The 13,989-nt window shown below is 41.9% G+C and overlaps 1 protein-coding gene across 1 annotated transcript in view; it reads right to left on the minus strand.

Moving 5' to 3' along the window:
• Positions 1 to 13,690, minus strand: part of ABHD17C (abhydrolase domain containing 17C, depalmitoylase) — a 28,964-nt gene extending 15,274 nt beyond the window's left edge. The window contains exon 1 of the mRNA XM_071568494.1: positions 12,336 to 13,690. Coding sequence (XP_071424595.1) covers positions 12,336 to 12,868 — 533 coding nt within the window. The 5' untranslated portion in view covers positions 12,869 to 13,690. The remainder of the gene's footprint in view (positions 1 to 12,335) is intronic.
• Between the last annotated feature and the right edge of the window lie 299 nt (positions 13,691 to 13,989).

The raw sequence follows: 13,989 nt of genomic DNA on the forward strand, positions 1-13,989 counted from the left end.
CTCTAATAATTTCCACACACTTGAAGAAAGGCAGTATTTTCTTTTGATTTAGAAATCAAAACCATAGATCCTTCCTCTGCACTGACACATCTTGTGAATCACAAATAGGAAGAAATTCTACTTGGGTAAGGGACATTGTAACCTTCATTTTTCTTCCACCCCCAGGCAAGTAGAAAAAACACACAACAATTTTTTATTTGCTCCAAACACTGAGCTTTGTTATACTGTGAGTCTGTATACATTTAAGCACCTGCTTTCAAAAACTGGCAAAATCAGCCCCACAGAGAAACACAACTCTCCTGATAAGTCTCTCCTGTCTCTCTCAATTATCCATTTTCAGATAGATTCATTAAATATTCTAACAAATACCAGGAGCAGTAACTGCCAAATGGAAGACGACAGTCATTTCATGAAAGCAATCTATTACTAGAAAAGATTCATCCAGCATCTTTCCAGAGACAAGAAAACCTCAGTGTTCTGTCTTTCCCTGTGCCATTTTTATATTGGCACTTGCCTTTTTAATCAGACTCATCAGTTCCTTTCTTCCTAAGCACCCTCAAGTTCTTCCATTCCTGTCACTCAAAGCTGGGCTGATGTGACTCTCCCAGTATGAAAGATCTGTTGGTCCAAAAAAATCTACACTTTATCAAGCAAATATTAAAGACTGAACCGTTTTACACTTCATTTCCTCTTGCACATTTTCCTTTAATGAACTTTTAGCACAATCAGTGTTCAACCCCTAGTAACAGTCAATATAAACCTAAGATGATTAAAAAAATATATAGCAATCACCAGGATTAACAGCACCAGATGTTCTAGAACAGCAGACCACAGATAACTAGTGTAGAGCTTAAAAATCAAATTTCCTAGCCACAGCCCTTACCATCACAGATTTAGGGGCTAAATCCCTCCTCCCTTCTCCCAGTAAATACTACTTAGAATTGTGAACAATAAAATCTATCACAGAGCCCAAGTTTCTTCTGTGTACTTCTGTTTGGCTGAAGTGCTCATAAAACCTGCCTTGTGCTCTCTAAGAACCTGAAAAGACAGCATGAAAAAGCAATTTATTAGAGAGACGTACATCTGCAAAAACATTAAGCATCACTAAACTTTACCTGTCTTAAAGCATCAAATGTCAATCTAAAACACAGAATAGTATTTCTGTACATTCAGGAAGGTACTCACTCTTCCATACCTTTCCTAAAATCACATCAGAAAATACAGTCCTGAAAGGAGGTCATACATACTTGTTCAGCTTATCCAGTTGTCTTATCTGGGATCATCCATGTGTCTACGGAGCAAAGACATTTTGTTCATATTGTGCAAATCAAGAGGTTTTAACAATGGTTAAACAGCACACCTGCATTCTGTGTTTCCTGCCAACATGTCCAGTTAACAGGGCCAATTGCTTTTGTAGTTTTTCTGGTGAAAGGTTTCTTGCTGGTCAACTAATTCCCTCTCCAAAAAGGATGTTTAACAATTAACAGCAGCTCCACAAGAAGCAGAAGTACCTTGCAGTGGATCAAGGACAACTGTTAATGCAATCACTTAAGGTCCTTATTTCAGCTGCTGCTAAAGGTAGAAACTGACCTTCACATGTGTCTTGAAACTTAAAAAATAAAATGAAAGGCAGCTTCTTTATGTTTTTCAGTGCCCTATTTGCCTCTGTCTATTATGCAGTCCTTGTCAAGCACACAGGCTCCCTTCCTTGATTGCAGTATCACCACAGAACAACTGGTTGTGCAGGAAAAAATGTTGGCAATTCCAGTCCATGCCTCGCTGACACTTAACTGCCTCCCAATAAACCAGTACAGCATAAAAAAAAGTTCTGTCAGAGTTTCTATTTTTGAAATAACAGATAACAGCACAGAGCTTGGATAAGAGGTGTATTAATGTCTACAATACTATCCAAACTGGCATTTGGCCATGTAGGTTTTCTGCAGTTCACCATTTCATGACACGGGCACTTTTAGTTATAAACTACTGATGTTTTCTGCCCCAACACACACTTTTTCCCATCTATCTCTGCAAAGTTACGTTTTACAAATTAATATGGTATATCCCTTTCTCCGAATACTGTAAAACTTCCAAGACAGAGGCAAAATAGAAATATTTAAAGAGAATTTTAAGAAGCATTTAAACAGGATATCTGGTCAGTTCTACAGTGAAGAGCAGGAAAGAACATAGTTCACTATGGCCCAAAAGCACTGGGCACAGTGAAATGAACTAAAACAGAGTAAAGGATGACAATACCTGTTAAATCCTCCTCTCCCCCTCAAAATTCCTGTAATTGAATCAGCTAAGTTTAAGCTAACATTGCTACCTTTATTTAAATTAACATGCAAATTAACATAACAAAAAAGAAAAATAGAAAATTGCTGTAGAAGTCCAGTCAAAGAGAACAATAATCTTTAGTGCAATTTCTCCTGCTGCTAAAACGCAACAAATTTAGAACCACATCAGGTAAGAAACATTTAAGAACCTTAGGCTTTATGTTCCTAATTATGAATATTAAAGTGAATTTTTGGGTGGAAAGAATAATTTCCTGAAATAACTGGAAGGTGCCAGATCTTATTGGTATCAATAGTGTTTGTTCAAATGTTCTACACAAAATGATCTACAGATCTTAGACGAGCTTTGGCAGAAGGGCATCCCGTTTGGAAGGGTGGGATATTTGGCACCAGCTTCCTTAGTCTCAGGGTGGAAAGAACTCAGTAAATCAAGGAGACTTTACAACCCCCTCACTCTCTACAATACTGCATGAACATGAAGGATTTATGACAATCTTGTCTTTCAAGATTGCCATATTGTTCAAGATCTAGCAATAATTCAGATCCAAATTATATTCCAAGTATATTCTCTCATCTTTGTTCTCAGTTAATTCAGATACAAATCAGAAACTCTACTTTTTCTAAAACACAACTCTGTGCCTGTATTCCTTTACAGACAGTTGCTTCTGCATTACCAGATTGATTTTTAGTACAAATTTCAAAGACAAGATAAAGAACCAATTGTGCTGGGTTTATGCACAGCGGGCTTTAGAAGTGAACATCACATTGCATGAATAATTAGCAGGAGTTCAGGGGAGAGGGCAAAGGGTGTATCAGAGAAACAGAAAGGTGGATGCTGGCAGAGACACAGCAAAACTCAAAACCTTTTAGGCAGACTGGTCAGGCTTAAGGCTGAAACTCCAGTTAAAACCTTGAACTACCGAACTGACGCCTTGCAAGGCCTGCAATGCGTGTTAACTCCCAGTGTACTTATTAACTAGTCTGAGGCAAAGGTTACATGTTCATAAACCAGAATGCATAAAAACAGCAAAACTGGGCTGCAACACTACCCCACCTCTTCCTACAACTCTTGGTACTTGGGCAGTTTGTTAAACTTCGTAAGATGATGATACTCAAACTGAAACACACTAAGATTTTTCATAATATTAACACACATTAAACCCCAGGCTTTACCAGGAAAAGAGTTTTGCAGAAGGGAGTAACAAAAAAATACTATGTGAAAAATGTGTAATACAACTTCATATGCAAACTGAGGCACATTTCAGTCTTAAGGGAAGGAGGAGACTGTCTGGCTCTTGATCAGATACCTCAAGGTAAAAATTGTCCAGGCAACACCTTCAGAATAAATATTATACAAAATTAACTACTTCATTAAAAAAACCCCCAAACATACACACGCTTTTGTGAGAAATTAAGGTATAAAGAACAAACAGCACATTCGAGAAGACCCTTGTAAATCTGCCCTGGAGAACAAGCTTCAAAAACAAGACCATTTCCTTGAAAGATGCCACTTTCCTCAGACTGTCATACAGCCAACATCCCACTTAATAATAAATTTATCAAATGTTGGGCAAGACTACACAGAATGGGGACAAGGACTAAGTTCTTCACAAACAAACTGGTCCAATGCATAAGGCAGCAAGATAACTTCTCCAAATTTCCTTTAAAGTGTAGATGGCTCCATGTACCCTTTTGGTTGCAAAATGCTCACCAGAAGTGCTCTCCTTATTACTGTTGTCTGATCTTTTATTTTGCATATTATTAAGACTTGCAATTAATTGTATAGTGCAACAGTTAAGACAATGTATCTCAATTTTTTTATGAAGAACCATTAAGATTAATGATAAAATAGTATGAACTTTATCTCAATTTATCTGCACACTGGAAAAAACTTACAGCTGGTTTTGCTTCTTCGCTGATGCAGACCACCATTTTTCTAGTTCTATGAGGAGTCAAAGCTAACTACAAGTTAACAGGAGAAAAGTTCTGAAAGATCCCATAGTCTGAGCAAAACCCATTCTAAACAACCTTACTAAAGGAAAAACATTTCAAGCCATACTATTTAAAGGGTGCATTCCTGAGAAACACGTTGAAGTTGGCCTCAGAACTTTCAGAGATTTTGCATCCCATTATCTATTACTCCAGTTGTTCATTTGTTGCACACAAAAAGAAATGGCCATGCCATGACATAATGTGAAAATTAACTGGTTGAACATACTAAAATCTTCAGAAATATGGCAGTATCCTGTAAAACAATAATAATAAAGGAAGAATATCTTTGAGATACTGGCTGGCACTGCATGCCTTGAGAAGGGTTATAGGCCAGACACTGAGCTATGTAGCTCATTTCAGCCACGTGCCTTGGCTGATAACTGAGGCTCTCATGAATCAAAGTTCTCAAAGTAACATTTCTATAAATAAGCAGGACTTTTTAATCAGGCAGAAAGCATAGCCCAAACTGTCTAATCCAACAATCAACTCCAAATCAACAGATGAAAATAGCATTTTCATCTTGAAAGGTGTATCTAGAAGGAGTTTCAAGAGGCTGTACCAATAACCAGTATTACTGTCAGGAAAATATACATTAAGTTTTTCTAACAAATTTGCAATACAAAATAAAAACCAGAGGTAATACTTTGAGATCACTTCTAATTTAAATATTTCTCTCTAGACTTTCAGACAAGTGTAGTAACTTAAAATCTCATCTTCCTCATCAACAAAATTTTTCATTTGTGAACCCACATGGAACTCCCCTTTTTGAAAGTTGAGAGGTTACATATTTATTTCATGATTGTGGGATTTTCTCAAAGACATGTATGTGCTCATCAGGAGACATGAAACCAAGGGTGGCAAAGAGGGTGGGCACTGAGCCAGATCCTGCTGTTGAGCCTAAATTTGTGCCTTTCTGCAGTGTGGTTTCATAGCCAGAAAATCCAACCACAATGTTTCATGCCAAAAGCAGCAGATTTGTTCTGTAAAGTTAACAGTGGTTAAAATATATCAAGATATGTAGACAGATAACAGCAATATAGTGTTGTCATTGTACAACTGGCCTGTGCCTGCACCTTTCTGTGACTGCGGGCAGCAGAGCTTAATGTCAAAGCAACAATAACCCATTTTCCTCAAATTAGCTTTTGGAATAAAGAATGTGAAGATGTTCCTCAGTCCTTACGCTAACACTATGCACTATTCATCCATCCCATTCTACATTCTCAGCCTTCTATTTAAAGCATCTTTATTCCTCTGTCTTCATACAACATTTCTTGGGTTTACAATCACGCACTTCCCATTGCTCCCAAAACCTGACACATTGAAAAAACTAATGCTAACAAAATGCTCACTTTGAGTCAGGAATGAAATTCAGCTTCATCATCAGATGCCAGACTGAGCATGCAAGTCCAGTGTCAGTCATTCATCTAAAAAGTGGAAAGCAGGGCAGTCAAGATGAAGCAGCAGCAAATGGGTCACTGCAACTGCTTATTCAATTCACCAGTATTGGCCTACAGTATTCTCAATTAGCCACCACCAACTGACTCCTAAAGATACAAGAGGTTTGCCTGTGGGTTGGTTTGGTTTGGATTTTAGCCCATACAAACCCAAGTTGGTAGAGTTAGACAAAAAATAATTCTTAATTAACTTCACTTCATACATTTAATAGCCACTGGCATTCAAAAATTGTAAAAAGATGTACTTTTCCTAGATTCCAGAAAACACAAGGAACCCATCATCTTGTCCACAAGGAAGTGCCTTCAACTTCTCCCTATTTCAGTGGCAACTGAAGCTGTCTCCTGATCAACAGGGAAAGATTTCTGACCTTTTCAGAGGCCAGTTGATAAAAGTAAGCCTGTATGTGCACGGGTATATAAGATACAACACATTTGTACCTTATTTTATGACTCATTTCAACCGCTTCCAATGCAGCCTTGTAATTGATTTGTATTTGTGATGGAGGGCAGAAAGGAGAGTTAGCAATTCATTAAATTTATTATCAGCTTTAAGAACAAAAGGCTATGTTATTTGTTCATTTCCTTTACTAGTGCTGCATAATTTTGAGACTGGTGGCTTTACAGCCAATACAGAATGCAAACGGAAAACTAATTTCTCAGTATTTTGCTTAAAAGGGGTTTTGGGACAGGGTTTAAAAGTTACTATCCTCACATTGACCTCTCCACCAGGAACATCATATTAAAAGGAGATAGGAAATTCAGACCTGTGTTCCAGCAGTTACGCTCCAAACAGTTAATAGCTTGGCACAGCCCTTCTATCTCCACATGAGGAAGCACCACAGACAAAAAAATCCCCAGAAAATGGGAAAGAACCAATTTCCTTCATTCAGTATGGAAATAAAAATATCCATTTGCTGAGTAACTGTCAGCTTTCCCCACAAAGGCAGCTGCTGGCAGATAACCCACTTTCGTAGCTTCCAGTGGTCTCCACCCATCTATATCCACAGGTATCTACAGAGTAACATACAGTAAGGGTTGAATTTTGGAGGGATTTTTTGGTTTTGAGGCAGTATGGAGACTGACCCTGGCTTACAGCAAAGCCACTGAGGTTGACACAGTTCAGCTCATACTCCACTGCCAAGAACAAACTGAACAAACCTCAGAGCTACCAGCAACATGCACAGGTTAAACAGCTGCAGCACAGCAACCACCAGCTCAGCTCTCAAAAGGTGACACTTCTCCACCCAGAGTGAGAAAGGCAGGCTTGTTCTGTTTCTCATGCAATTTAGTGCTAAAAAGCAGAGAGAAACTTTCAGTTACTTCAGCATGTAGGATTTAACAACACGTTCCTCTAGAAATCCTTCTGTTCAGTGCTCTGACAGTGTTGAGAACCAGGTCCTACGATCTTTGCACATCAGCGTAAACCAACATCACCAGTTCAGGCAGCTGAATATCAGGACTATCTACACTCAGGATAACACACAGTGTGAGCCAGAGGCTCTTTGGCACTTATTCTTCTTCCCAAATAACACCAGTTGCAAAACATACTTGACAGTGAAAAATTCCCCCCCTTTTTTTTTCTTTTGAAAGAAGCTTTGATCTTGCAGTCCTGACAGAAATAGGGAAATATTTAACAAAACTACTTTTACTTCAGTGAACTAGAAGACATATTACAACACCAAAGCTCAGTAAATATTTTGAATAACTTTGAACATCAGAGTACCTGTTTTAAACAGTTGCTGGTATTTGTCCCTGGGACGTTCATCATCTGAATTAATCTCTGCTCACCGCACAGACAACAAGAGGAGAGGATTCTGTATCCTTCTATTTTTGAACAGTTACAGGCATTTTTTCTTTAAGTATTGACCACAGCAATTAGAGTAAGTTAAGTTTTAGAGGATAACATCTTTAAACAATCCTTCGGAGACACTGTAGCAACATTACTGAAAAACTGGTAGTGGGAAATACCCTGCCTAAGTCAGTGACAGAAAAATCTACCAGGTGATGTTCCATGAACAAGGGGAATCCGATTACTCCACAACTATTTATCATGACTCTGCCAAGTGCTGCCTTTGGTCATGTCAGGAATTTAGCTGGCAACTTTTTATCAAAACTTTTAAGGATTCAATGTAAAGTACTCGGATTAGATACAGTTCTAATGAAAGAAGATTCTGTTACAAAGAAACCATAAACTAGAAATTTTAGTTCATGGAGGTAAAAAACCCCTGAAGCCCTTATTCACCTGGGAAGCTGTGACCACTTCCTGGCATCAGAATGGAGACAAACCAACCCGACACAACCTCAGAGGATTAGTTATCACTAATCCAATTAGGTGTATTTCCTGATTTTACTCAAATGACAACTATAAGACTTCTCCACCAACTCCTGCAAAGGAAACAATAATCTGCTAATAATCAGCATCACACATAATACACTTAAACATTAAATTTGGGGAAATAGCTTAAAGAACTATTTAAGCTTTCTAAAATATTTACTACTCAATGATCAAAAGCCCCTGGATTATACTACACCATTTCACATTCATGCCATATTTACCAAGAAGGATAAGCAAAAATGGAAGCAGACCTATGGACTGAAAACCAAATCCAAACGTACACATTTTGAGAAGGAAGGATTCAAACATTACAATAACATCTATCACTTACCAAAAGCTTAAAAATATACTAGTTTATATTGTGCACCATGAAAAACACATTAAGCTGTATTTTCTTAAACGCAACAAGAACTGTTCTTCTAAGCTATTTAATAATTACATTTTCTTCACTTCCTTTCAGGATCCACAAGATGGACTAACAGGTACATTCTCTTTGATACTTCACTACAGGAGCAGGGCATCAGTGCCTTCTTTCATTTGACTGGGATTTGAAAGCATTTCACTGATCTCCACATTTTTAGGGAACACATAAATTGATTTTAATATAAACAGCATGCAGTCAACAAAGCAGTCCTGGTTTTGTGCTTAAGCACTGTAGGCAAACCCTACGTGTGTATCCTGTTTTTAAGGACTGTACATTGTCTTAATGTAAAAGTGTTAGAAAGTTCGACCTTCCCATGTGGAATTCAGGAAAGGGGGGAGGACAAGGACAATCAAGCCATTCTGTGCAGATGTTACACTAACACAATGAGATATCAGGATAAGAGCCACTTTTGAATAAAAAGCAGGAACACAAACCACATGGATCTTGAGAGAAGATAACAGTCCAAAAACCTTCTCTTCAGACTGGTTTTGAAACAAACAGAACAGGAATAGACCACCTTGCCTAAAATAAACACTTAAAAAATGTCATCTGTAGCAAGAAAACTCTTTTGAGAAATATTGAGATAGCAGATGTAAATTTGTTAATCAAGTGAAAAAATACATGTAAAAGCCCAAATTAATTACTTATTAATACTTGATATTCAAACGAGAACAACCAGTGCTACATTATGACTGAAGAAAAATCTAAAAAACTCATTTAAAGGGAATAAAATTGTATGCCAACATCTTTACTGGGCTGACAGTTAGCACTCAGAGTGAATAATTACTAGAATTATCATTTAAGAGTATACTTTATTCATGAGGACAGATACTAAATTCCCTTAATTTAAGGTTAACCAGTTTCCTTCACAAAGACTAAAAAAACAGAGAATAGTTGAGACTGATTTTGCAAAGACCGGTTGAGAATTGAAACTGAACGTAAAATCTTGGCTTTATTTTTTCATCCATTGTTTACAAGGTAGTTTTAAAATTATTCATTATGTAAAGTCTCATTCCTCAATGTGTATGTGATAGAAAGGTCCTCATTTCAGTACCCTGAAAAAATAACAGTCAAAATTTGCAGCCATGTTGGCAACCCCAGTCAACTTATCATCAATTCTAAAATTTGACAGCAATCTGCTTTCTCCAAGTGTAGGGTTAACTCTCACCTTACCCGAGGCAGCTTTCAAAATACACCAATAAATTAGTAATTGCTAAGTATCAGTGGTACTTCAGAAGCACAATTTAAAAGGAAAAAGAAAGTCTCTCAGACTTCCAACATTTTAATGACTCGTTTCTGCTGCCAGGTGGAACGTCTGGTGGACTCAGAAGAGCAACAGCTTCCCACAGAACTTTGCACAAATGACTAAATGCTTTTGATGGCACAGGGAACCTCTATTTTAAGACTTTACTTTTAACTTTGCATTACAGTTCACTACCATATGACTAAAGGCCAAATATTAGGAATTTGCATTAAGAATGAAAGCACACACAAACTCCTGGAGCTACCAACAAACTGCTGCAGCAGGAATGGTATAACAGGACATTTTACCTCAAGAGGCAGACTTGTATTTTTACTGCAGAATATTTCACTTAATTGTGAGCCACTTGGACTTGCTAAAAGGACTAAGAAATGATCAGTCTTGTAAAGTTCACACTACTCCTTAGAGAATTCATGAGCAGAAAGACTAAGGTTTCAGCTCATACCTGTTAGGAAGACAGTCATCTGTTAACAGAATCAATTAACTTTATATTTAAACTTACATTTTTCAGTAAACAATTTCTTTACTGGGTACCTGAAACACTGTAATCATAGAATTCTTAAGGTTGGAAAAGACCTCTAAGATCATCAGGTCTAACCACTAACCCAGCACCACCATGTTCACCATTAAACCATATCCTCAAGTGCCACAAACACGTGTCTTTTGAACACTTCCAGGGGTGTTGATGCCACCACTTCCCTGGGCAGCCAATTCCAATGTCTTTTTGGCTCCTAAAAATCTAATAAACAACAACACAACTAATCTAACAGTAGTCTCAAAGTAGCACTAAAATATGGTATTTACCAACATGACCAAGTAAGAGTTGGCAAATTTCAATGCCTCAGGTTAAGAAGGAAAGCAGAGTCTAGATCTTGTATAAGCCACAGAAAGAATACTAATAAAAAAAATATAAACCTGCCCAGTCACACTTTATTAGACAAAGTCTGATCCTCAGAGCAAGCTGGGCATGTGTTGGTATCGCCTACTGGGTCAGACTTCTTGAGAAACTGAAGTGAAGGGACCCCTTGTTTCTGGATCTACATAGAATTTAAACATATACTAAGTGCTTGTCAACACAGAGGCAGCACTACCAGGCAGATATGAAAGTGCTTTTTCAGAAGTCTAGAAGGTTTAAATAAAAAAACACCATCAGCTAAACATCAAATGAAACAGAGAGAAAGCACAGCAACTGAAGGACAAACATTAACCATGGTTGAATTAGATACAGCACTTTTCCTCCCTTAAGCCTTATTTATATCATCCATATGTGTAATAGTGTCATTTAATAATTTATTCTGCATACATCATATCAAAATTATTTCTTTACATACAGCCATTACTTGTATTCAAGGGAAAAAAAAACAAATGTTGAAGTCCTGGAAAATGAGCCCAGTATCTGGTTTGCTCACCAAACAGAACGCAGGCTATGAGAGGGTAACTTCCCCCTACACCTTTTTCCCCCCTGCTCTTAGCCTGACTTGGGCAGAGCAATGTCAAAAGGTGCTTGGACTCCACAACTAACCAATCCCTGGATTCCTGCAAAGCCAATTATCTAAATTAGTAACAACTCCTGTCACTATTTCTGAAGCTGGCATGTATCCCTAAGATAGACATTAAATACGCATTTCACGCAAGCCAAGTTCATCTACACAACGCCAGAGCCAAGAACTGAAAACATTTATCCTTCTCTTCTCTTGGCCTACTGCAACAGTTTAAGCTTTTTAAAGCTCTCTCTCTCAGGACATGTTCTGCGAGGTCATACTTTAAGAACCACTTATGCAACAGCAAAAGGAGCTCATGGTTTCTGTGGACAGAAGAAGCAAGAGGCCCAGAGAGGGCAATCAGTTGTAGCTCAGAGTCAGATGCAGCAGCTCTGCTCAGGATTTTCTAGAAGCCAAGGGCTGACTATTTCCACTGACCATGCTGCCTTGCCAGTCTTCTCACAGCTGCTCCATCCCTTTGGATGCCACATACTTTGGCATCTTCTGGCAGAATCCCCAGCTCTACTTCCAACTGTCAACACTTTTTCCTTCCATGCAGACACTCTACCCATTGGAAAACAGTTGTCTGGTTTCCAAAAGAGAGAGACATCTATGTCACACATGACACACCAAACATTGTAGAACACCAGCAGTTTCTTGGTAAGCGCTAGCTCAGACTACTGCCAAATTCAGTCAGAGCTTTGCCTCACCTGAGTTACCTCTGATCTTAGACAGTGGCAGGCAAGCCTTGAACAAAAGGTTTCTGGCAGTCTGCAAGCTCAAAGTACAACCACTGCAATATATCCAACTCCAGATGGAGATTTTCCATTGTGAAGCACTGGCTAACATATAATACAGCTGAATAATTCTCTAAACCTAGAAAACACCCAAGGATTAAGGTTTGTCCATCATTTTAACAAATGAAGCCGCAGCAAATCACACTGTAGCTGTTCATGGGCCATGTGGTGAGGCCATCAAAGTAACTCAAGCCATCCTCAAACCCTTCCAACTCCTCTCAGCAGGTTAACCGTGCAGACACGGGACTTATTAGGATTAAAGGGAGATACAGAAATACCTTGTCCCCAGTATCCATTTACCTTGTCCTGAGGGCCTGCCAGGCTGCATCAATGTCTGCGTACAGGTTTTTCTCCGAGGGCTTGCCGGTGCTCACCCCGTAGCCGGAGTAGTCATAGGAGAAGACGTTGCAGTTGATGCGGGAGCCAAGGCCAATGTAGAAGCTGCACATCTGGCCCAGGTCCACAGCATTGCCGTGCGAGAACAGCAGCGTGTACCGGCCGGTGGGAGCACAGCGTACGAACATGCAGCCCAGCCTGTTATCCCGAGCCGTGCGGGAGAAGAACACTTCCACGGCATCCAGTTCCCGCTGGGAATACTGCCAGTCGGCCCGCTCGCTCAGGTGCAGACTGCAGGTGCCCGATCCCGTGGGGGTGCCGGCCCCGGCCGCCGCCCCCGCCTCCTGCTGCTGCTCGGGCTGCAGGACGGTGTAGGTGGGCTCCGGCGGCAGGAAGGCCAGCTTGGCAGCGATGCGGCTGGGGCACGGCGGGCAGCAGAACAGCCAGCACAGCTCGCCCAGAGAGAAACCGTTCATTCTGGGGCCTTGTTCTGGCATCAGAGACGCCGCGGAGGAAAGCTAACCTATCCTGGAAAGAAGTCACACGCACGGCCCCGGCCCAAGCCCTCCCTCCCCCGGTACAACCTGCCACCTCCCCACGGAGCCAGCAGTGCCCTCCCAGAATGCAAACAATGGCCACCTCGGAGCAACTACAGTTCAGCAGCAGCAGTGTAGCTGATCAAAGCCTGAAAACTGCTTATAAAACAAAAAAAAACCCAAATAAAACACAACCCCAAAGAAACACAGATGGACGACAACCAGCCCTTACAGCCCCCAACTAACGCTGCAGCGAACCCAACTCTCTGAAACACGTTCCCAGACCCCCCTCGCGGACCACGAGCCACACTTACAGTCACAAAATGAATCCCCCGAACCCACGTCTCAGCGCGGCACTCCCGCACCAGGGCCGACCCCCCGCAGGGAACATGCAGGAACCGGGAAGGGCCTTCCCGCACAGCCCGCACCACGCGCGGCTCCGCCCGCCCCGCCCCGGCCCCCGGGACGCCCGCACGGCAGCGAGGGACCCCCGCAGCGCCGCCGTCCCCGGCCCGGCCCCGGCAGCGTCCGCGGCAGGAGGAGGAGGAGGAGGGCGAGCAAGACGAGGAGAGTCCGAGGGAAGGGGAAGGCAAGGTCAGGCTCAGCCGCGCGCGGCCGCGGGCAGGGCCATGCCGGCTGCGGCGCGCAGGCAGGAGCGGGCAGCGGCCATGTCCCGGCTCCCCCTCCGCAGCGCTTCCGGGTTACGGGCGCGGAGCGGCGCCGCCGCAGGTGCCGGGTGCGGGGCAGCGCCCGCCGTGCCCGCAGTGCCGCCCCCGGGGCGGGGCGCCGGGAGCTGCGGAGATGCGGGCGGGGCGGGCAGCGGGTCCCGCAGCGCCGGTCGGGACGCGGAGCCGCCGCGGGCCCTTTAAGGGACACCCCACCGACTCCGCCGGTCGCCCACCCACCCTCGCGCGTGCGCGCGCCGGGGCCGGGGGGCGCCGGGGCCATTTCGCACCGCCCGAGGGGTACCTGGAAGGGTCCCTGAGGCGTCTCTGAGGGCTCTCAGGGGACCCGCTGGGGCAGCCCCGACCCTCCCGCACTCTGCGGGGGTCCCGGGCGCCGCTCTCGGCCGCCGACTCGGG

This window comes from Pithys albifrons, chromosome 13, assembly GCF_047495875.1.
Source record: "Pithys albifrons albifrons isolate INPA30051 chromosome 13, PitAlb_v1, whole genome shotgun sequence".
NCBI lineage: Eukaryota > Metazoa > Chordata > Aves > Passeriformes > Thamnophilidae > Pithys > Pithys albifrons.